Source organism: Heptranchias perlo, chromosome 22, assembly GCF_035084215.1.
Source record: "Heptranchias perlo isolate sHepPer1 chromosome 22, sHepPer1.hap1, whole genome shotgun sequence".
NCBI classification, from domain to species: domain Eukaryota; kingdom Metazoa; phylum Chordata; class Chondrichthyes; order Hexanchiformes; family Hexanchidae; genus Heptranchias; species Heptranchias perlo.
The window spans coordinates 23,777,533-23,802,929 of record NC_090346.1 but is presented as its reverse complement, the minus strand read 5'-3'; the positions used below and the strand labels follow the sequence as shown (position 1 = coordinate 23,802,929).

General features: G+C 46.8%; 1 protein-coding gene across 1 annotated transcript; it reads right to left on the bottom strand.

Moving 5' to 3' along the window:
- Positions 1–1,359: 1,359 nt before the first annotated feature.
- Positions 1,360–21,758, bottom strand: LOC137340964 (uncharacterized). The gene is made up of 7 exons (XM_068003773.1): positions 21,693–21,758; positions 17,892–18,050; positions 14,931–15,111; positions 5,452–5,663; positions 3,288–3,476; positions 2,070–2,212; positions 1,360–1,549 (listed from the first exon to the last, which is right to left on the bottom strand). Exons 1-7 carry the CDS (start codon positions 21,756–21,758, stop codon positions 1,360–1,362), a joined length of 1,140 nt encoding a protein of 379 aa, XP_067859874.1.
- Positions 21,759–25,397: the final 3,639 nt, after the last annotated feature.

Sequence of the window (25,397 nt, the reverse complement as noted above, 5' to 3'; positions counted from 1 at the left end):
AGAGACTCGCATATCTTCCAGTTTCCAATTCTGACTACGGTCTAAACCTAATATGTTAACCTGCTTTTTCTCCTTTCAGAAGCTAACGGGCCTGCTGCGTATTTCCAGCATTTTCTATTTTAATTTCAATTGAACAGCAATCTTGTAATGTACTCCTATCTGTTATGCGACTAAACCAGCAAGAAGAACATGAATGCTTTGTTTATAACTGTAATATAGCCCATATCAGTAAGAAACAGGGGGTGCAACGCAGGTTCACCAGAATTATATCGTGGCTTAAGGGGTTAAGTTTTGAGGACAGGTGCATAAACTTGGCTTGTATTCCCTTGAGTATAAAAGATTGAGGGGTGACCTAATTGAGGTGTTTAAAATGTTAAAAGGATTCGACAGGGTAGATACAAAGGAACTATTTCATCTGGTGGGGAAATCAAGATTAAGGGAGCATAATCTTAAAATTAGAGCTAGGCCATTTCGGAAGGAAATCAGGAAGCACCTTTTCACCCAAAGAAATCTGGAATTCTCTCCCCCAAAAAACTGTGGATGCTAGGACAATTAGAGCTTTCAAGACTGAGATTGATAGATTTCTGTTAGGTAAGGGTATCAAGGGATATGGAGCTAAGGCAGATAAATGGAGTTCAGGTACAGATCAGCCATGATCTAATTGAATCGCTCGAAGGGCTGAATGGCCTACTGCTGTTCCTATGTTCGTATGTTTTGCTGCAGAGCACAGAAGCATCTGCGTTGTACTCACAATGTGGTCTGTCTTTGTTCTAACACAAACTTCCAAGTTCTTTGGAATAACTTCATCATTGTAAGGATGTGCTAAACCAACACAGATCTGAAAAAGAGAAACATTGGAAATAATGTGTTGAATATTAATGAAGCATTTAAAGAAATTGAGCTAAACGTCCTGTATTCTGAATATTATGCTGCTCATTATATCAATAAAAAGCTGGTATTACAAACTAATCTAAAAATATGTATGTGTTCTGGGCTAAGAGATGCAACTTGAAAGTAAACAGTGAGTTGGAATTATTAAGAGGACCCCATGGTCTGTTGCATTTTAATGGGCACAACTCACAAACACTAAGCAGAGAGAAAAGAAAAAATCTTTTAATCAGGGATGTGGGCCTCGCACCCAGTGTCTACACCCCGACACCAATGGCAAGTCTTGTAACTGCCCATACCAATTCCATTTTTATCAAGCTGCAGAAATAAAGGACTCTTATAATTTTCTAACAGAAATGGTTATTTTTTGTAGCAGCACAAAATTAATGCAGTAACAAAGTAACAAATCCATTTCTTTGGCACCATAGGTAAAATTGATTTTGGCTAAGGAATTTTAGTCCAGACGCTCAGCTATTTGTGTAGATCTGTATTTCTTACATATGGTGTTTCAGGCTGGTATCCAAGGGTGAGAGTGTGAACAGTTTCCTCTTTCTCATTCACCAAGGCTTTTACTTCTAAAACATAATGCTTCTTCCTCTTGTCTACAGTGAAAGTTTCTTGTAGAAGTGTGTTCTGGGCTATTGGCAGCTTAAAAGAGTGTCTACAAAATGAAACACAGCAACAGAGTATTAGTAATCAGAGAAAACAGAAGAGAATGAATATCTCTCAGTGAACTGCAAGGTAGGGATCTAATAGAGAAATTATGACTGTCATTTGCACCCACCCCCCTCTACTCCCTGTCCTGGCAGAGTTTCACCAGTCCTCAAACTATTTGCTGGAGTTCTTCAGGGAGCAGAAGGTTGTCCCATCCTGCAGTACTCCAGTTAGATGATGATAAAGCAGCACTGCCATTCAACAATTAAGCATCAGAAACAGACCAGGGTCAAGCATTTTATTGCTTGACTAATGACTTTCTTGAAGTCTGATTTTTCACATATCACCATCTTGCAAGGTACTGTTTAACAAACATTAGTAAAGAATGTTTGTCCCCAACAGGGATCCCTAGAAAACTTTCAGAAATCATTTGCAAATGCCTGCTCTGAATTCTAGCAGGTCTCTCAGTGGCACTGTGAAAGTGATACTGAGGAACGCATTCAGACTCGGGTAACAGCAGCTATCACCTAAATCGAATTGATGCACGGTTCTGGAACAACATCTTCTCCCTCTTCAGTTCCTCGGTCTGTCCGTTCAACTGCATTATCAAAGGTGGGCTTTTATGGTCTGTCCAAAAGGCCATCACTGATATGCTCTTTTTCTTCTTTGGCTGTGAATTGACAGTAAATTATAAGATACATAAACAAATATAGATTTTTTTTTGAAACTAGAGATACACAGGTCTCTTGCTATTTATTTTACAGAAACAACTCGCCAAACTTTAGTGATTCAAACATTTTTGCCAAAGCCACAAAACCTATTTCTTTGATCCTGCTTTTGACACACATGAAACCACTTCAGTGACTGTAAGTGTCATTCCATTCAATGTGGCATACATCTGGCTTTATCCAGTTGAGGTTGGATACATCAGAACTTGAGTAGTGGCAGCATCCAGCCAACACATAATACATTCAGGCTGAACTGGTTTGGATAAAGAATAAACTGCTTCAATCCTCCTGGATTTAAATATTGCATTTCTATTGCATTTTAAATCATGAATTTTATAGGTTGTTAGGAAAACACATTCATAGCAACATAATAATCTAAGTAATTGATATAGATTTTTAACAATGCTTTTGTGCAAGCAATTGCTGCTCTTTGGTATTTACACTTGCAGCTTTCGTGTTCCAGTTCCATGCTGTATTTTCTGAGATGGAAGGACAGGCTGGTCTGGGCCATAGACTTCTCCATGGCCACTCACTAAACGTGATAAATATATCCTCAAGTAACTTTGACTGGATAACTCAAGAGTGACAAAGTGGGTTACAGTCAGCTTTAAGATTGGAAATCCTCGATACTGTATCACTGCTCGCCGCAAACTATTCTCTTTGTACCACACATTTAAAATATCATTTTGAGAGGTGATGTTATAAAGGTACATACGGTAGTAAATGGTACGGAAAGGTTAATCCTGAACATTTATACAGCGGGAATAGGACAAGGGGACACAGGTAAAAAGTAACTTTACGACTGATGTCAGGAGTTGTCCTTCATGCAGACCAATGATCAACATTTGGAATGGGCTTCCAGGCAGAATGGTGGAGGTGAAAACCCTGGAAGCATTTAAGAAATGGCTCGATCCTAATGTCTGTGTTGGATGTGAAGCAAAGTTTCAGAAGTGGAAGGACAACATTGTAATAAACTGCGCTACCCGCTCCCCAGCTTCACAAAATTTGAAATCTCACCTCCTCCCTGCTCATGTAGTTAGCTGTGAAATTAAATTCCTTCTTCTGGTGCTTTACCCAAAACCAGAAGGACTTCAGTTTTTCTTTATTTTCCACAAAGATTTCGTTCTTAACTGGCAGGTTCCAAAGTGAAACAACCTCACTGTGGCTTCTGAACAAACTCTCTGTAACGTGTCCAATAGTAGATGCCTGAAAGAATGCAGAATATTCTAATTAAACCTAACCTTTAAACCATAACGACTATTATGGCTCAGTTTAATGGTCTTTTGGGTATCATCAGTTCTGAGGTTTAAATACAATTGTAAAAGAAAAGGAAATTTTAGTTTTATATCCAGAAAAAAGGAGAATTAGCTATTAAAGTAAATCAATTATTTGCCCTTTGCCCACAATTTCTCATTTTCATTTAGACACCAGTATGGGACACACAGGCCTTGATATTTACGAGAAGGTGGGGGGAAGGGAGAGATCACGGAGGGAGGGAGAGATCGCGGGGGTGGGAGGGAGACATCGCGGAAGGGCGAGATCGTGGGAGGGAGGGAGAGATTGCAGAGGGAGGGAGAGATCGCGGGGGTGGGAGGGGAGACATCGCGGAAGGGCGAGATTGTGGGAGGGAGGGAGAGATTGCAGAGGGAGGGAGAGATCGTGGGGGTGGGAGGGGAGACATCGCGGAAGGGCGAGATTGTGGGAGGGTGGGAGACATCGCTGGGGGGTGGGGTCAGCTGATCGCGGGGAGGGAGCAATTGTAGAGAGGTTGGCCAATCGCGGCAGATTTGCTTGAGGGGCCGGGGGGTCGGGAGGGGAGCACTCCTGCTCCTTCTGGGCCACAAGCTGTGCTGGAAAAGCACTTACCTGCTGGACCAGCAGCTCCCACCTCCCTTTAGCTGCCAGGTTTCTGGAGCTCTGGGAAACCCGTCCCGCAGCCATTAAATTTAAATAGCTGCCAAAATCTGAGGAATGCAGCCTTATTAACACTTTAAAATGACTGACCTGCCTCTCCAGAGCAGCTTACTCGGCCGATCCCAACCAGCCGCGGTTAAACTGAAAGTAGGCATGTTCGCGATGGGTTGGATTTCCCATTTTTAGCAATTTAGCCCCCCCCTTGACCCTCTCGTGCCCAGCCTGGGTGCGGGAGGTTAAAATCGCCCCCACTGTGTGTAGAAATATTAATGTGTGATAGGTTGGGATTGCATCAGATATGCGATCACTTTGTTCGAGCAAACTGGATCTAACTTTAGAGGGGTAATTATTCAAGTGGATAAATGATGGCGGGGAACCTTTCCCAGTGGAACACTGGGGTGGGCTTGGTTCCCTGTTTCTGCTGCATACTTGGAAAATTACCCCCATGTCTTAAGGTGCTAGCTGTGTGCCAAATGTATTAAACTTCCTTTTAGTAAGGTAATGTCAATTCTGCTGAATTCCCAAGCTAAAATTCTCTGTTAAAATAGAGTAGCTCTACAATCATCTTTCATATTAATATTTCCACTTTTACAGTATACCATCAATGATTAACAGACTAAAGTGCAACTTGCTTTCTTTTAATAAGTCAGATCATTATATCAAGAAAGGTTCTCCATGTAATAGCAAAGATAAACAAATGGATGATTATTTAGAATTGAACTTATCTTTTACCACCTGAAACTAAAATAAAGTCATTTTTTCACTTTTCGCATTTTGTATTTTCACTCTCTCATTAGATCCTATGAACTGGTTGCCATTCTCCGATTCAGAAAGTGGACAAGTGACCCTTCCCGGATCTTCCTCAGCCGGCCTCGAATGTGCCAGCATAGACTGGCAACCTATTATGTGAAAAGGTGTCAAGGAGAGGAGAACTCACCATGGCAGATTAGTTCAACAATACACACACCACCAAAGTGCCCTAAAATAAGCCTTGAAGCAGTTTGGATTCTGAGGCTCAGATGCTTCTGCATTCCGATATGAACTTAAACTTGTAATATTCTGCACGTTAATTATCAAGTTCAGTGCATTTGTATGGGTACAAAATTGACCTGTCCGTCTGTTCTACGTGGTGGTTCTATGCTTCGAAAACAATGTAAATAAGATGATTCAGAAGGTCAGACCATCAAAGGCACATGAAGTGAAACTGTCACTCTTTCTCCAACCGAGTATAGCCTATAAAGAGAAGGAAGTGTAGACTGTTGCTAACCTTTAAGTAAGTGGTGCTGGGTGTGTGAATATGGATTCTTCCTTCCTTTTTATTTCCTTTGTTTTTATAGTAGGTGTAGATCACCAGATTCTTCACAGATATGGCTTTTGCTGCTGTTATTTCCACGCTTGATTGGTAAGCACGAATATGAGGTTGATTCAGTTTATGTGAAGTCTGGAGATAAAGCCAAGGTGTATCTAGGTTCAGTGAACCTTATGGAAAATAGGAAAAAAAAGTTTTACAAATGAGTATAGCCAGTAATTATTCCTCAATCCACTGCCAACTGAACAAAGACGTGAACAACAAGCGATCTCATACTTAAATATATGAGATTTTTGTTAGTGATGTTTTATTTATCTATATTTTCTCTGTGTATACTCAACTGCTGTGACAGGACAGAAGACTCACCTGTCACAGAGTCACCAACAGATATACTGAACAGTACTATACCAATTACAATTGACCACCTGTGCACCTTTCCTCCATACGCTGTATTGTAAGAACAACTCTCAGATCTGCTCTTCCAAGCAATTCCTTTTCATTTGCTTTCTGAACTTCTAGTTCCCAGCCACTCCTCCTCTCACACTGTGTACACCTCGAGTTCTCAGCTACTCCTCCCACACTGTGTACACCTCGAGTTCTCAGCTACTCCTCCCACACTGTGTACACCTCGGGTTCTCAGCTACTCCTCCCACACTGTGCACACCTCGAGTTCCCAACTACTACTCCTCCCACACTGTGTACACCTCTAGTTCTCAGCTACTCCTCCCACGCTGTGTACACCTCTAGTTCTCAGCTACTCCTCCTCCCACACTGCGTACACCTCTCGTTCTCAGGTTACTCCTCCTCCCACGTTGTGTACACCTCTAGTTCTCAGCTACTCCTCCTCCCACACTGTGTACACCTCTAGTTCTCAGGTTACTCCTCCTCCCACGTTGTGTACACCTCTAGTTCGCAGGTTACACCTCCTCCCACACTGTGTACACCTCTAGTTCTCAGGTTACTCCGCCTCCCACATTGTGTACACCTCTAGTTCCCAGCCACTCCTCCTCCCACATTGTGTACACCTCTAGTTCCCAGCCACTCCTCCTCCCGCAGTGTGTACACCACTAGTTCTCAGCTACTCCTCCCACACTGTGTACACCTCTAGTTCTCAGGTTACTCCTCCTCCCCAGCTGTGTACCACCTCTAGTTCACAGCTACTCCTCCTCCCACACTGTGTACACCTCTAGTTCTCAGGTTACTCCGCCTCCCACACTGTGTACACCTCTAGTTCTCAGGTTACTCCGCCTCCCACACTGTGTACACCTATAGTTCCCAGCCACTCCTCCTCCCACGTTGTGTACACCTCTAGTTCTCAGCTACTCCTCCTCCCACACTGTGTACACCTCCAGTTCTCAGGTTACTCCTCCTCCCACGTTGTGTACACCTCTAGTTCTCAGGTTACTCCTCCTCCCACACTGTGTACACCTCTAGTTCTCAGGTTACTCCGCCTCCCACATTGTGTACACTTCTAGTTCTCAGCTACTCCTCCTCCCACACTGTGTACACCTCTAGTTCCCATCCACTCCTCCTCCCGCAGTGTGTACACCTCTAGTTCTCAGGTTACTCCGCCTACCACACTGTGTACACCTCTAGTTCCCAGCCACTCCTCCTCCCACACTGTGTACAGCTCTAGTTCTCAGCTACTCCTCCCACACTGTGTACACCTCTAGTTCCCAGCCACATCTCCTCGTGCAGTGTGTACACCTTTAGTTCCCAGCTACTTCTCCCACACTGTGTACACCTCTAGTTCTCAGGTTACTCCGCCTCCCACACTGTGTACACCTCTAGTTCTCAGCTACTCCTCCTCCCACACTGTGTACACCTCTAGTTCTCAGGTTCCTACGCCTCCCACACTGTTTACACCTCTAGTTCCCAGCCACACCTCCTCCCACACTGTGTACACCTCTAGTTCTCAGGTTACTCCGCCTCCCACACTGTGTACACCTCTAGTTCTCAGGTTACTCCGCCTCCCACACTGTGTACACCTATAGTTCCCAGCCACTCCTCCTCCCACGTTGTGTACACCTCTAGTTCTCAGCTACTCCTCCTCCCACACTGTGTACACCTCTAGTTCTCAGGTTACTCCTCCTCCCACGTTGTGTACACCTCTAGTTCTCAGGTTACTCCTCCTCCCACACTGTGTACACCTCTAGTTCTCAGGTTACTCCTCCTCCCACAATGTGTACACCTCTAGTTCCCAGCCACTCCTCCTCCCGCACTGTTTACACCTCTAGTTCTCAGGTTACTCCTCCTCCCACGTTGTGTACACCTCTAGTTCGCAGGTTACACCTCCTCCCACACTGTGTACACCTCTAGTTCTCAGGTTACTCCGCCTCCCACATTGTGTACACCTCTAGTTCCCAGCCACTCCTCCTCCCACATTGTGTACACCTCTAGTTCCCAGCCACTCCTCCTCCCGCAGTGTGTACACCACTAGTTCTCAGCTACTCCTCCCACACTGTGTACACCTCTAGTTCTCAGGTTACTCCTCCTCCACAGCTGTGTACCACCTCTAGTTCACAGCTACTCCTCCTCCCACACTGTGTACACCTCTAGTTCTCAGGTTACTCCGCCTCCCACACTGTGTACACCTCTAGTTCTCAGGTTACTCCGCCTCCCACACTGTGTACACCTATAGTTCCCAGCCACTCCTCCTCCCACGTTGTGTACACCTCTAGTTCTCAGCTACTCCTCCTCCCACACTGTGTACACCTCCAGTTCTCAGGTTACTCCTCCTCCCACGTTGTGTACACCTCTAGTTCTCAGGTTACTCCTCCTCCCACACTGTGTACACCTCTAGTTCTCAGGTTACTCCGCCTCCCACATTGTGTACACTTCTAGTTCTCAGCTACTCCTCCTCCCACACTGTGTACACCTCTAGTTCCCATCCACTCCTCCTCCCGCAGTGTGTACACCTCTAGTTCTCAGGTTACTCCGCCTACCACACTGTGTACACCTCTAGTTCTCAGCCACTCCTCCTCCCACACTGTGTACAGCTCTAGTTCTCAGCTACTCCTCCCACACTGTGTACACCTCTAGTTCCCAGCCACATCTCCTCGTGCAGTGTGTACACCTTTAGTTCCCAGCTACTTCTCCCACACTGTGTACACCTCTAGTTCTCAGGTTACTCCGCCTCCCACACTGTGTACACCTCTAGTTCTCAGCTACTCCTCCTCCCACACTGTGTACACCTCTAGTTCTCAGGTTCCTACGCCTCCCACACTGTTTACACCTCTAGTTCCCAGCCACACCTCCTCCCACACTGTGTACACCTCTAGTTCTCAGGTTACTCCGCCTCCCACACTGTGTACACCTCTAGTTCTCAGGTTACTCCGCCTCCCACACTGTGTACACCTATAGTTCCCAGCCACTCCTCCTCCCACGTTGTGTACACCTCTAGTTCTCAGCTACTCCTCCTCCCACACTGTGTACACCTCCAGTTCTCAGGTTACTCCTCCTCCCACGTTGTGTACACCTCTAGTTCTCAGGTTACTCCTCCTCCCACACTGTGTACACCTCTAGTTCTCAGGTTACTCCTCCTCCCACACTGTGTACACCTCTAGTTCCCAGCCACTCCTCCTCCCGCACTGTTTACACCTCTAGTTCTCAGCTACTCCTCCCACACTGTGTACACCTCGAGTTCTCAGGTTACTCCTCCTTCCCAGCTGTGTACCATCTCTGGTTCTCAGCTTCTCCTCCTCCCACACTGTGTACACCTTTAGTTCCCAGCTACTCCTCCCATGCTGTGTACACCTCGAGTTCCCAACTACTCCTCCTCCCACACTGTGTACACCTCTAGTTCTCAGCTACTCCTCCCACGCTGTGTACACCTCGAGTTCCCAACTACTCCTCCTCCCACACTGTGTACGCCTCTAGTTCTCAGCTACTCCTCCCACGCTGTGTACACCTCTAGTTCTCAGCTACTCCTCCTCCCACACTGTGTACACCTCTAGTTCTCAGGTTACTCCTCCTCCCACGTTGTGTACACCTCTAGTTCGCAGGTTACACCTCCTCCCACACTGTGTACACCTCTAGTTCCCAGCCACTCCTCCTCCCGCAGTGTGTACACCACTAGTTCTCAGCTACTCCTCCCACACTGTGTACACCTCTAGTTCTCAGGTTACTCCTCCTCCCCAGCTGTGTACCACCTCTAGTTCACAGCTACTCCTCCTCCCACACGGTGTACACCTCTAGTTCTCAGCTACTCCTCTTCCCACACTGTGTACACCTCTAGTTCTCAGGTTACTCCGCCTCCCACAGTGTTTACACCTCTAGTTCTCAGCTACTCCTCCTCCCACACTGTGTACACCTTTAGTTCTCAGGTTACTCCGCCTCCCACACTGTGTACACCTATAGTTCCCAGCCACACCTCCTCCCGCAGTGTGTACACCTCTAGTTCTCAGGTTACTCCTCCTCCCACGTTGTGTACACCTCTAGTTCTCAGGTTACACCTCCTCCCACACTGTGTACACCTCTAGTTCTCAGCTACTCCTCCCACACTGTGTACACCCCTAGTTCTCAGGTTACTCCGCCTCCCACATTGTGTACACCTCTCGTTCCCAACCACTCCTCCTCCCACACTGTGTACACCTCTAGTTCCCAGCCACATCTCCTCGTGCAGTGTGTACACCTTTAGTTCCCAGCTACTTCTCCCACACTGTGTACACCTCTAGTTCTCAGGTTACTCCGCCTCCCACACTGTGTACACCTCTAGTTCTCAGCTACTCCTCCTCCCACATTGTGTACACCTCTAGTTCCCAGCCACTCCTCCTCCCACACTGTGTACACCTGTAGTTCTCAGCTACTCCTCTTCCCACACTGTGTACACCTCTAGTTCTCAGCCACTCCTCCTCCCACACTGTGTACACCTCTAGTTCCCAGCCACTCCTCCTCCCACATTGTGTACACCTCTAGTTCTCAGCCACTCCTCCTCCCACGTTGTGTACACCTCTAGTTCCCAGCCACTCCTCCTCCCGCACTGTTTACACCTCTAGTTCTCAGCTACTCCTCCCACACTGTGTACACCTCGAGTTCTCAGGTTACTCCTCCTTCCCAGCTGTGTACCATCTCTGGTTCTCAGCTTCTCCTCCTCCCACACTGTGTACACCTTTAGTTCCCAGCTACTCCTCCCATGCTGTGTACACCTCGAGTTCCCAACTACTCCTCCTCCCACACTGTGTACACCTCTAGTTCTCAGCTACTCCTCCCACGCTGTGTACACCTCGAGTTCCCAACTACTCCTCCTCCCACACTGTGTACGCCTCTAGTTCTCAGCTACTCCTCCCACGCTGTGTACACCTCTAGTTCTCAGCTACTCCTCCTCCCACACTGTGTACACCTTTAGTTCTCAGGTTACTCCGCCTCCCACACTGTGTACACCTATAGTTCCCAGCCACACCTCCTCCCGCAGTGTGTACACCTCTAGTTCTCAGGTTACTCCTCCTCCCACGTTGTGTACACCTCTAGTTCTCAGCTACTCCTCCCACACTGTGTACACCCCTAGTTCTCAGGTTACTCCGCCTCCCACATTGTGTACACCTCTCGTTCCCAACCACTCCTCCTCCCACACTGTGTACACCTCTAGTTCTCAGCTACTCCTCCCACACTGTGTACACCTATAGTTCCCAGCCACTCCTCCTCCCACGTTGTGTACACCTCTAGTTCTCAGCTACTCCTCCTCCCACACTGTGTACACCTCCAGTTCTCAGGTTACTCCTCCTCCCACATTGTGTGCACCTCTAGTTCTCAGGTTACTCCTCCTCCCGCAGTGTGTACACCTCTAGTTCTCAGGTTACTCCGCCTCCCACACTGTGTACACCTCTAGTTCCCAGCCACTCCTCCTCCCACACTGTGTATAGCTCTAGTTCTCAGCTACTCCTCCCACACTGTGTACACCTCTAGTTCCCAGCCACACCTCCTCCTGCAGTGTGTACACCTTTAGTTCCCAGCTACTTCTCCCACACTGTGTACACCTCTAGTTCTCAGGTTACTCCGCCTCCCACACTGTGTACACCTCTAGTTCTTAGCTACTCCTCCTCCCACATTGTGTACACCTCTAGTTCCCAGCCACTCCTCCTCCCACACTGTGTACACCTCTAGTTCTCAGGTTACTCCTCCTCCCACGTTGTGTACACCTCTAGTTCTCAGCTACTCCTCCCACACTGTGTACACCCCTAGTTCTCAGGTTACTCCGCCTCCCACATTGTGTACACCTCTCGTTCCCAACCACTCCTCCTCCCACACTGTGTACACCTCTAGTTCTCAGCTACTCCTCCCACACTGTGTACACCTCTAGTTCCCAGCCACTCCTCCTCCCACGTTGTGTACACCTCTAGTTCTCAGCTACTCCTCCTCCCACACTGTGTACACCTCCAGTTCTCAGGTTACTCCTCCTCCCACATTGTGTACACCTCTAGTTCTCAGGTTACTCCTCCTCCCGCAGTGTGTACACCTCTAGTTCTCAGGTTACTCCGCCTCCCACACCGTGTACACCTCTAGTTCCCAGCCACTCCTCCTCCCACACTGTGTATAGCTCTAGTTCTCAGCTACTCCTCCCACACTGTGTACACCTCTAGTTCCCAGCCACACCTCCTCCTGCAGTGTGTACACCTTTAGTTCCCAGCTACTTCTCCCACACTGTGTACACCTCTAGTTCTCAGGTTACTCCGCCTCCCACACTGTGTACACCTCTAGTTCTTAGCTACTCCTCCTCCCACACTGTGTACACCTCTAGTTCTTAGCTACTCCTCCTCCCACACTGTGTACACCTCTAGTTCTTAGCTACTCCTCCTCCCACACTGTGTACACCTCTAGTTCTCAGCCACTCCTCCTCCCACACTGTGTACACTTCTAGTTCCCAGCTACTCCTCCTCCCACATTGTGTACACCTCTAGTTCCCAGCCACTCCTCCTCCCGCACTGTTTACACCTCTAGTTCCCAGCCACACCTCCTCCCACACTGTGTACACCTCTAGTTCTCAGGTTACTCCTCCTTCCCAGCTGTGTACTATCTCTGGTTCTCAGCTTCTCCTCCTCCCACACTGTGTACACCTTTAGTTCCCAGCTACTCCTCCCATGCTGTGTACACCTCTAGTTCTCAGCCACTCCTCCTCCCACACTGTGTACACCTCTAGTTCTCAGGTTACTCCTCCTCCAACGTTGTGTACACCTCTAGTTCTCAGGTTACTCCTCCTCCCACGTTGTGTACACCTCTAGTTCTCAGGTTACTCCTCCTCCAACATTGTGTACACCTCTAGTTCTCAGGTTACTCCTCCTCCCACGTTGTGTACACCTCTAGTTCTCAGGTTACTCCTCCTCCCACGTTGTGTACACCTCTAGTTCTCAGGTTACTCCTCCTCCAACATTGTGTACACCTCTAGTTCTCAGGTTACTCCTCCTCCAACATTGTGTACACCTCTAGTTCTCAGGTTACTCCTCCTCCCATGTTGTGTACACCTCTAGTTCTCAGGTTACTCCTCCTCCCACACTATGTACACCTCTAGTTCTCAGGTTACTCCTCCTCCCACACTGTGTACATCTTTAGTTCTCAGCTACTCCACCTCCCGCACCGTGCACACCTCTAGTTCTCAGTTATTCCTCCTCCCGCACTGTGTATACTTCCAATACCCAGCTACTTCTCCTCTCCCTAAAATCCTGCTCCTCCTGGCCTACAAGGAACCTTTACAAAACTAAAAAACATTCTGGTCCTCCTGGAGTCTGTGCGGGCCATAGTCAGACCCGTGTTTAAGGTGGCGCATGTGTCCCAGTGAAGCCATCAGGACACAATAATGTTATTTAAATTAGGCCCAGGCTCCTCTGGGGCATGTAGCCGTCTCATGCCTTAATTCAGACTAGTATAAATGGTGGGGCGGGGGGAATGAATTGGGAACATGCCGCAAACCCCCACCGCCATCTTACCCCCTCCACCCGTACCATTCCCCCAGATGGTGGTTGGTTTAAAATGGGCTCTTTAATACTGCAAGCTGGTGGTCACTGTATGTGGACAACATGTATAACATTTAGGATTTTTTCTGCAGCGGTTTTAAAATTGTTCGTCTTTCCTCAGAGAATTCAGAAACTGAACTCAAGATCTAATCATTCCAAGCTGAGTGATATGGAAAAAAAATGTAATGATTGCAGACAATTAGTGACATTTTAACCTCTGTGGTTTAAGTCAGATAATTTCCACTGCATAACATCAGTGATATTTTTCATGCATCTTGTTGCTATTGGTGCAGTGATAACTTCTGTTTTGGCCCAGAGTCAAACTAAACCTCTGTCTTGGACTAGGTTCAAGTTGACTGCACAATTTAAGGTTTCACCAGTGGGATGGACATGTTGGGGGTGATTTTAGGAGGCATTAGGGGCTCCGAAAATCGTGCAAATCCCGTTCGGGTTCGGAAGCCAGCTCCAACCCGTCGGCTTCCGAGTTTCCCAGGGACCCACCCGTGTGCGCGCAGGCGACCTGAAAATGGAAGTTCCACCGGCAATTAAAGCCGGCAGGATGACAGTTAAAGAGCCAAATGTACCTCATTGAGGCACGTTACCTGTGACAGATGAAGGGATTAGAAAGATTTTTAACTCACCTGGGCGGCTTGTCCACCGCTTCTGATTCACGCCTGATGAAACCAGGCATGAAGGGCCGGATCAGGGAAAAAGAAACTAAATAAATTAAATAAAAAACCATGCAATGAAGTGAAAACACTAAATGCACCTTTTAAAACCTGCTCCGATGTCCGATGTCTCCCGCTCCAATGTCCCCCTGATCTTCCCCTCTCCCGATGTCCCCCTGATCTTCCCCTCTCCCCCTACTGATCTTCCCCCCCCACCCCCGTCTTCTGTTCCAGTGCCGGATGACGTCTCGCTCTCTCTCTTTCTCGCCCCCCCCCACTCGCGTTTCAGCTCCTGATGGCAGCCAGCCTGTCAATCAGGTTAGCTGCCAGGTGCGAAACCCGGAGAGGACGTTAACCACTATCAATCAACGTGCGATCGCACCGGAAACGGTAAGTTTGGTTCATGCGGGTTTGTCACGCGCCCAATCGCCCCCCCCCTGCCATCCTGCTTCCATGCTAATATCGGGGCCGTTATTTCAATCATTTCTCCATTTTTGTCACATATATCCCTCTTTATGTCTTTTATATGACACCAATAGTGGGAAAACAATCTGTTCCTGAATCTCTGCTGAAACTAGACATCATTACGTAGAAATTATGACACAGAAAGAGGCCATTTAGCCCAACCAATCATTGTTGATACAACCATTGGTATAAATAATAGCATTCTGAAAGGCAAAATGTATCAGTATTTGCAAAACTTGAACTAAAAAGATACAACTATATTTTTTCTGAACATTAATTTGAAGTAGAGCTTGTCAGTTGTGCGCAACATGTAAAATATATTGTATTCCCGTAGCCTGCTGGCTTCTAGTCTTCCTACCTTCCCACTTCTTTAGATTAGGTTTTGATGTATCCTTCCATTGAATTCCTGCCTGGAATGGAATCTTGTCATTGTACAGTACCTTGGCATGTGTGTTGCTTTCAGCGTAACCCTGCAGTAAGTGGGAATGCTGCAGTTGTGTCCTGTAATTAATTTGCTTCTCTGGAATTTGCAAGGTGAACTGGAGAATGACAAAATAGGTTGAAGCTGTTAAATGGTGAATTAAGGAACTGGAAACTTCGGTATTTAAAAACGTATCAGATTTTTTAACACGTTGAAAAAGATCCAAAGTTTATGATTTTTACTCTCACCTCCAACAATAAGTTGCACCGGTCATAACAAACTCACAAAAAAGTTCTTAGAAGCTAAGATTCCTGACAACTTTTCTATGAAATATCATCCTGACTCATCAGCCTTTGAAATAAATTATATATTTTATTAAATTCCTCTCCTACTCCTCCATTCTGTATTTTTTTGCCTCTATGTCGAGGGGGAGGTGCAATATCAGGATTAATTAAATTGAACCTTAAATGTTTACAGCACAGATGGCCATTCCGTCCATTGTGTCTGTGCTAGCTCTTTGCTAGAGCAATCCAAAATTAATCCAACCGCCCTTCTCTCCCCCCTTAGCCATGTTTTTCCTCTGCTTCAAATATTTCTCCACTTTTCCCTTAAATAATGCAATGGCCTCTGCCGTAATCACTCCCAGTGGCAAAGTATTCCTTGCTGCAACAACCCTCCATGTGAAGAAACTTCTAACCTCTCTCCTCGTTCTTAGTGACAATTTGAAATTGATGACCCTGTGTCACTAACTTTCCTTATTCATCCTAGCAAAATTCTTCATTGTTTTAAATACCCCTATTGAATCTTCTCTTAACCTTTTCTGCTCCAGTGAGAATGGTCCCAGTATCTCAAGTGTCTATAGTTTCCCACCACTGCCATCATACTGGTGAATCTATGCTCTATCTCTTTAATATCCTTTTTATATCGGGGCACCCAAAGCTGCACACATTACTCAAACTGTGGTTTAACAATGTTTGGTACAAATTGATTATTATTTCTTGTAGTCTATTCCCTTATTTCTAAAATCCAAAATATGTTGGCCTTTTTTATGGCTTTATCAACCTTTATACTTCATGATTTCAATATTAACTTCATCAGTTAGCTTGTCACTTTGCTACTGCTAGTGTATCCCATCTTGAGGACTGACTGAAAAGTCACAAAACATTTCAAGGGCTGGATTCTCTTCTTCTTGGCAGGGTAGTGGTGGGGCTGAACTTCCACTCACCATTGTGACCCTGTTGTAACCCTGACCCATCTTCCGGGCATGGCACTTATCTGGCACGGAGGGAGGGCTCCCAGCAGGATTCCTGCCACCGAGAGGGAGCCCGCCACTTCCAAAGAGAAACATTCTGACAGTGCTACAGCAGGCCCACTACTGGGGCACATGGGTATGGGTAGGCACAGGGAATGGGTGGACACAGGTTGGCATGGGTGGACACAGGTTGGCATGGGTGGACACAGGTTGGCATGGGTGGACACAGGTTGGCATGGGTGGACACAGGTTGGCATGGGTGGACACAGGTTGGCATGGGTGGGCATAGGTTGGCACGGGGTCATGGGGCACAAGGGGAAGGATCGGGGGTCAGTCACCGGAGGGGGGGTTGTCAGGTGCCAGGATCAGGGGTCATCATGGGGGTCCGCAATCTTTGAGGGGGAGGATTGGGGGTCGGGAGTGGGAGTATTGGGGACGGGGTCGGAGGATCAAAGTGGGGGGGGGAGGATCGGGGTCAGGGGTCGGAGGATCGGAGTGGGAGGCAGGATCGGGGTCGGGGGGGGAGGGTCAGGGTCGGGGATCGGGGGTCCGCGATCGTTGTGGTGGGGGTCAGTGCAGGTAGGCTTGTTGGGCCTGGAGGAAGCACGCCTGCTCCTCTGGGCCCACAAGCTGTGCCTGTCAAGGCACCTACCTGTTAGTCTGGGGCCTCCTCGCCTTTTTAACAAGGCGTAAAACAGAAGGCCCGGGAATCCCGACCCTCTGGGATTGAAATCAGGAAGTCCAGAAAAGTGGAGGGCCAAAGCCTCCTTGAAAGGTTTTAAGGCCCGACCCGCCGCCTGGGATCAGGTTGGTCACCCACCCTTCTTCCCGCACCGGTGAAAACCGGAAATGGGCGCGTTGGAGGCGGGTCTGAAATGATGGCAATTTTCAATGCACCCCACTCCGAACGCACCCGTTTTTCACTTTTAAAACTGAGCCCCATACGTCTGGCTGTTACGGCTACAGGACTGTGAAGTGAAGTGAGCTCTTAATCTGTGTCACCTTGCAAAAATATCCAATGAAGCTCTGTAAACACAGAGGGAAAGATAGTGCTCATGTACTATTTCAATTAATCAAATCACACTTTAGTTTGGAGAGCTGTTGAAACAATAGCTCAAACCAAGAAAAATCAAAATGGGGAAAAGTTCAAAGTGACACGGATTAAATTGTCCAAAGGTCATTATGGTGGAAAACTTGTCTTAGCCGGTTCCTGGCTGTTCCAGAAACTGAGATGCCCAACAAATCCTCAAGGTGATGTCACTGCCCCTTTAACCACTGTGCTTGTTTTTTATTCAATATCAGAAAATTGATATATTCTTGATTTTTGAGTATATTTCTGCGTAACAAATTTTAACTAAGTTCCATTATAAATAAAATGATCGAATAAAATGGAACATCCTTTCCGATTATATGTGAATGATGTCTCATCCAGTATTGTACAACGAGGCTTTGATCTTTGCTTATAGCAATAGGAGGCTGACGCTCCTGTTGTCAGGATCAGTTGAAAGCATGTTTAAAGTTACAGGCACAAGCTAGCTTGCTTTCTGCAATGGGGACAGCTACTTATTTTATTTTAAAGATCCCTCCAAAAAGTTGCTGAATTGCTGGTTGCAAAGATTCATGTCAAACTATTCTGAAAGACATACCTCCATGAAGTAGTTGGTTAAGCGGAGGCTAGAATCATTCTTAAACAGCTGAGTAATGAAAATCTTTTTCTTGTTATTTATTTCATCCCAGTGTTTCCCGTAGTTGATCTCGAGCTGCGTGTGCGTCCGTGACTCATTTTCCTCATGCTGGAGATGAAGCTGGCAGAGTGCACAGATATTTATTAATACAGTACAACACATCTAATACAGCAGTGCAAATACTGCTCCTTCCTCCCTCTGGTTCCACCCTTGACTACACCTGATATATGTCCATGTCACAGGTATCCTACTGGCATTTCCCAATTACAGGTGAGTTTGAGTTTCCATTGTAGGTTTACACTCACAGACTAATTTGACAGAAAAATTCCATGTCCAAAATATTTATAGTTTTAATAACAGATTCAAGCTTGTATCCAACTTATGACACATTGATGGAATCTCATCGTTGGTAGCCCATCTCTCTCCCTGTAAGGTTTCTACCATCAGGAATATAAAATCTCTTCTGTTCTCCTCATGCTATGTTTTTAATTTTCACTTGTCTGCTTACCTCTCCTTTAGGAGTATAAATGTCGCATTTATATTGCAGCACTGCTGCTGGAAGTATCCCTGCCTGTAATACAAATGAGACAGCCCTGGTGCTTCAAGTAATACAGAGACCCCACTCAACAGATATGGAGGCTTTTTGCTTTAGCCAGAGGCAGACAGCAGACTCAGCCAACCCAGAATTGCCAGCAAAATGGGACAGGCTGGTAACCAGAAACTTAAAATTGCGATTGTGAGTCTTAGACAGCTGGCCATCCACAACTGTTATGTGCAGTTATTTCAGTGTTAATGATGATGTTCTGAAATCTGTCCCACAATATAAATAATATAATGGATTTTAACATAGGTACAGGAGTAGGCCATTCAGCCCCTCAAGCCTGTTCCGCCATTCAATTAGGTCATGGCTAATCTGCATCTTAACTCCATCTACCCGTCTTGGATCTGTAACCTTAATACCTTTGCCTAACAAAAACCTATCAATCTCAGTTTTTGAAGTTTTCAATTGACCCAGCCTCAACAGCTTTTTGGGGGAGAAAGGGCTTTGAAAGGCAAATGGAGAAGTAGAAAGGCGAAGGAGTTTGGGAGAGAGTTCCAGATCGTGGGACTGAGGTGGCTGAATGCTTGCCACCAATGGAATAAACGGAGGGGATGTAAAAAAAGACCAGAATTAGAGGACTGAAGGGTGTGGTAGGGGATATTCGGCTGAAGGTGGCTGCAGAGGTAGGTTGGGGCGAGGCCATGGAGGGATTTGAAGATAAGGACAAGGATTTAAATTCAATGTGTTGGGGCGGCAGAGAGCTGGTACATGTCAGTGAGGATGATGGCGATGGGTGGACTGTGTTAATTGTATCATGTGATTTATATCAATTAGTGTTAATTGTATTCAGGTGGTTTGTGTCAATTGGCGACTCTCTCATATCCTTTTTATATGAGAGCTTATCTAGGGTGTGGTGTGTGTGTAAGGGGAATCTCTGTGAATAAAGGCTTGGAAGCAACTGAAGACCAGGCTCTCTAGTAGTCTATCCTTCACCACTTGGCTATCCAATTTATTACAGACTGCACAGAGCAAGATTTGGGCAGCAGAATTTTGAACAAATTGGAGTTTGTAGAGAGTGGAAGATCGGAGGCTAGCAATAAGGAAATTGCAGAAACATAGAAAATAGGAACAGGAGTAGGCCATTCAGCCCTTCCAGCCTGCTCTGCCATTCAATATGATCATGGCTGATCTTCTATCTCAATACCATATTCCCGCTCTCTCCCCATATCCCTTGATGCCTAGACATGAGGAAATGTGATGAGGGTTTCCATGGTGGTGGAGATGAGAAGATGGTATTGAAGAGGTGGCAGCAAGCAGTGATACATAGAATATAGAGTTTGAAGATCAGTTCTGAGTCAAACTGGACGCTGAGGTTTTGCACAGCCTCGTTCTACTTGTGTAAGCAACAGGTGAGAGGGGTGGAGTAGTGTAAAGGGAAGAAAGTTTATGGTGAGGGCCAAAAATGATGGCTTCAGTCTTCGTGATGTTCAGTTGGAACAGGGTGTAAATGAAGAAGAGGAGGGGGGCCAAAGAATTCCAAAGATAATGTGCAGAAATGGAAAGAGAAGTCATTGCTAGAGATACGCCATCTGTGTTGGGCCAGATAGGAATGGAAACCCGTAATGTCAGTCCCACAGCCCTGGACAATGGAGGGGAGGTGCTGGAGGAAGATGGCATAGCCAACCACGTCAAATACTGAGAAAGTTCGAGGAGAACAAGGAGGAATAACACAACGTGATTGCAGTCACAGAGGAGGTTATTTGTGATTGAGCAGGGCTGAAATCGGATTGTAGAGGTTCAAAGAGGGAATTGTCGGTGAAGTAGGCACAGAACTGGGTGGCAGTAACACATTCAAGGAGAGGAAGGGGTAATTAGAGAAGAAGTGGTAATTGAGGAGGACAGGATGAGATTTTTAGAAGGGGGAGATTGATTACAGCAATTTTGAAAAAGAGAAAGACATGCCTGACAAAAGGGAACTACTAACAATGTTGGCTAGCATGGGGGCCAGGAAAGATAATTGAGTGGTCAAGACTGTGGTGGGGAAGGGGCTGAGGGAGCAGGAAGGGTCCTCATGGAAGAGATGAGCTTGGAGAGAGCGAATATTAACTCTCATGTAATCCAATGACTGTTCCTGTGTCTTACTGTTAAAACCAAAATATGTGTCACACTGCCAGGTTGAGCACCCACAATGGCTCAGTTGTTAAATACACTGTCCAGTGTAGAACTGAGCCATACACCAGGTTAGATGTCTGTTCTACCTTGAGTTAACTGATGTCGGTCAGCACAGTAGTAGAGGCACTAAAACCACCCTGAACCACCGAGGTGGGTAAAAGCATCAGCCAGGATTCCCACTCCTGATCGCTATTCAGCAACATTCGCTGGAAAGTGCATCTGTGGATGAGGGTGAAGACAGGTTTGGGCTCAGCTGCGAGGCCCTCTATACTCAACCAGCTTGTTGGCACTCATTATCGGTGTTGACACATGAACAATAGGCACTTGAATGAGTACTGGAAGTTAGCTAGCACTCATGGAACTGTATCCCAGCATGAGTCTGTGTCTTCAGGAGAAGCAAGGAGAAAATTGGGGGGGGGGGGGGGGGCGGGGGAATAACGGACTCAAGGCAATAGAACTGAAAATCGGGAGGTTAGGAGACTGCAAAAAAAAAGGGGCCAAAATTTTGCGGCCGTAATTCTGGCCAAAGTGCACTTGAAAGACAGAAAATTAATCTGACCTGGATACGACAAGTCTAAGTCTAATTTGGAGCTTTCGACAGGCCCTTATAAGGGGTGAAGCTTCTGCCCACCCTTTACAAGGCCATTTATGCAAGAGGGGACAGAGCCAGGGGCAAGAACTCCCAACACTGTGAATTCCCGTGTCCTAAGTCCTCAGAGTAACCCAGTGTTCCATCGGTGATGGTACAGCTGGTGAGACCAGACATATCAGGCTATCAAAGGGTTTATGTGGGCCCCACCTGGGCTTCCAGGCTGGAATCATGACCTGGACCACTAAAGAACAGGCAAGTTTTTTTTTAAAACTGGGCCAGTCGGGGCATTCTTTAATTCTTTCTGGGGAGCCTCTGACACTCACCAATTGGCAACACGGTGCTGTAATTTGCAATCTCTTTGGGTGTTGAGTGCCCTAAATGTGCCGCTAGTACCAGGGTGGCTGCCAGCGGTAGAAACATTAACCAGCAGCCTAAGAGGACAAAAACAGCAACTAACCTGTATGGAGTAGATGAGCCCTTTAAATAGTGCTCCTGTAGGGTCCTTGCTCAGCATTAGCACCATGATTAGCCGGGTGAGTTTATCATATGGCGAGTTTGGTGCTGGGGCAGACCAATTTCCCAAAAGGGTTCTACAACAAGCGTAGGCCCCTTATTTTATTATAATGAGGCTTTTTAATATTTACGATATGCGCCCTGGACGCCTACAAAGCAACCCGATCCAATGTGGCGGGAGGCGCACATTCGGCGTGGGATGAGCCTGCCAATTAGACCTTTCGGCGGCTGTTTTACGCCTGTAAAACAGGTGCATCACGATCGAATTTCTAGGCCCTGGTTTCTAAGATCCACTGCTTAGGTATTGCTGTATTCAATTTGCTCAGTTTGACACTTTGGTTACAGTCTGTGAAATATCCCCACACTTAATTGGAAGTGCCAATTGCGATTGGAATGGACAAAAATTCAAAGTAATTTATAAGCTGTTAATCTAATATAATTATGAGAGATACAATTTTCTATTGCATTTTGTTTCAGCATATGGTCAGAGGAGGTACAACGATTCATCTGGGTTGACTTTATGCCAGTTTTCAGATTTCCAGCCAGCCAAAATGTCCTGGTACTGAAATTCCTCAGTAGTTCTGCCTGTTTCCTGTTATAGCTCCAGCAGAAGGCCAGTGGAACCCTCCAGAAAACAGTGGTGAGCTGGTTGTGCTTGTTCGCCACTGTTTTGGTGAGTTTCTTTCGCCCATCCCTTATAAGATCTAGATGACGGCAAGGGGCAGAGCCGGGTTTGGGGATTCCATGCACTGGCAGTTCCTGCTCAATCACGACCCACGGAAATGGCCTGGACCCCCAAAGAGAAGGACGTTTTTCTTTTGTTCAAATGTTAAAGGCTGGTCCCGTTACACAGGAGGCCACAGAAGCCATGGCTGCAGGGAGCATGGGCAAACTCCCCGTGCCAAGGGCAGGTGGGCACTGAAGTTTCTGGCCTCCATGGGCAGGTGTTTACCTCTCCCATGCTAATAACGTGCTCTCTCGTTAACTCCGCGAACTCTGGAGCGGTCAGTGCTGGAGGGCACTGGCAGGTACAATCCCAGCGTAAGTACCGGGATTACAATCTGCAGATGTGTGGGTTTGCCCAGTCCTTCATCGCAATTTCAGCAGGAAGCCAGCAGAATCCCTTGGGATAATGCGTCAATGGCCAAAGTTACAGCAGGAGCCCAAGAATAGCCCTGCAGAACGTCAGGGCCTACATATGGAGAGAAAGTGAGTCAGGCCTTCATTATCTGTTCTATTTAAATAGAATGTCTGTTTGTTTAGAGCCTGAGGCCGGAAGTACGGCTTTCCCGGACATCCTGATCATTTTTATGTCAGGACGTCATTTACATTTTTTCAGCAGGTTTCCCATCTGACAGCCAGCCAGATTGACAGGCTGCTGCCGGTCGGAAGGGAAAGGAGCCAGGGAGTGGATGCCTGATAAGTCTGACATCAGGCTTGGGGCCGGATATCGGGGGGAGGTGGGGGTCGAACATTGGGGCGAAGTTAGACATCGTGGTGGGGGGGGGGAATCGGAGACATCAAGTGGGGTGTTGGAGACATCGGGGGTGGGGGTTGGAGATATCGGGGGGGATTGGAGACACGAGGGTGGGGATTGGAGACGTCAGGGGTGGGGGCCGGAGACATCGGGGGGGGTGGGATTGGAGACATCGGGGGGTGGGGGTCAAAGATATTGGGGGGTGTGGGTCAAAGACATCGGGGGTTAGAACATCGTTGGGGAGATTGGAGACATCGGTGGGGGGGGCAAGGATTGGTTAGGGGATCGGACATGGGGGAGGAGGGTGGAGGCTGATCGCATGTGTCGGATCGCGGCAGGTAAGCTTGTTGGGACTGGAGGAAACACGCCTGCTCCTCCTGGCCCACGAGCAGTGCAATAAAGGCACTCACCTCATGATCCGGCCCTTCTCGCCTCCTTTTATGTGGTGTGAAGCTGAACGCCCGGGAATCCCGGCCCCCAGGAGTTAAAAATAAAACAGCTATTAAAATGGAAGTCCCCAGCCTCCTCAAAAGATTTTACTGGCCGACCCGCCTCCTGAGACGGATTGGTCGCCCACCTGGCTGGAAACAAACTAATCTATGCAGAAAAGGGTATGCTGGGTTTTTTTAGCTTTAAACTAACTTGTAACGGCAAGGTAAGTCTTAATGACTGCCAAACAACCTCTGTGGCACGGAGAATTAACTTCTAAAAATGCGCAGACTCATTACTTCTGATTTTAATTGTTATTGGAGATTTTAAAAAATATTTTCAATTTTGATTTTTTTTTTACTTTTTATTTGTCACTTTTAGTTCTGTCTTTTAATTCAATATTTCTTACCCTCACTTTATTTTGCTTTCTCTAACTGATTTTACATTGAATTTACTGTTGTAGCTTTCACTTCCTGGTTCTGACTGCGTGGCTTGTCAAGGATGCTTCAATCTAATTGGTTAAGGGGACAGAGAGCTCCTTTCCCCATTCACACAGCTTACAGATGTCCGGGAGAGGACACTGCACTTATTGCAGCTCATCATTAGAGGAAGTTCCTGCACTAAAGCCCGTGGATCGTTTATGGGCAAGTTTAAATTTAATGAGCGGCGGGCGCCGTTCGTTCAATGCTCAGAGCAAATTCCGGACCAATATATAAATGAAAACTTGACTTGATCTCAATTTGTAGAACAAAGCACCCAATTGATTTTTGAACTCATCAAGCCTCCTACCCCAGCTGATTGTTTGCTCCACTTGTTGAGAACAAACCATGCGGTAAATTTTCATCTTCCCCACATGGGCAGTTTTCTGGCGGAGCGAATTGTCCGCCCATTGAAATCAATCGAATGAAAATCAAACGGGTTCTATCACGGGCAGGCAATTAGCTTTGCCAGATAATCGCACATGACGTCTTGGAATGCAATTGAACTATTAGAGTTTATATAACATTTGACAACATATAAACAGGGTAATTTCCAGACCAGACTGAGTAGAATACCTTATGATTATAGGATGTAATCTGAGTGCAGTGAAATTCATGTTGCACTTGGAGTTTATAAATTTCCATAGAACTCGCCTCTCTCTTAATTTTCTGAGCCATGTTACACTCGTGCCGAAGATTCTGAGCATCGCCTTGTTAAAAAGAAAAGAAAATTAGCAATACATATGTTCCTAAAAATGTAAAAAGTAGTCTTCCTGATTTGTTAGATTGGTTGAATTTCATTTGAAAACAAGCCTACTTTTCACTTATATACGGGTATTTTCAACCTTATATCGGAAGGCTGTACATTGCTACCAACTACAGAAATGCAGGCCCCAAAAATCCTTGGTTTGCAATACCTGCAGTTGAGCCGGGATTGGCCCACTGGTGCCCTCTAATGTTGATCCTACCAGAGTGTGCAGAGTCAGTGAGAGGGCACCTCATTTGTGTTGAGCTGGTGGATGCCCACACAACTATGGGTGCATCTTAGGCGGCCGCCTGCTCAATGCTGCCAGAAACTCTAGTGACTGGCTGACAACAGAGGTTTGGTGCCCAGGCCCACCCTCCTCCTCTCTTCATACAGAACCATACAGCCCCATATTGAAGATGCCCATCCAACAAAATGTAAAAAGCCCTTACCTAATCTTCAGGGGTCCAGGCTGCTTCCGTGGCCTGCACTCTACCACCTGGTGGGACTCATTTGCAC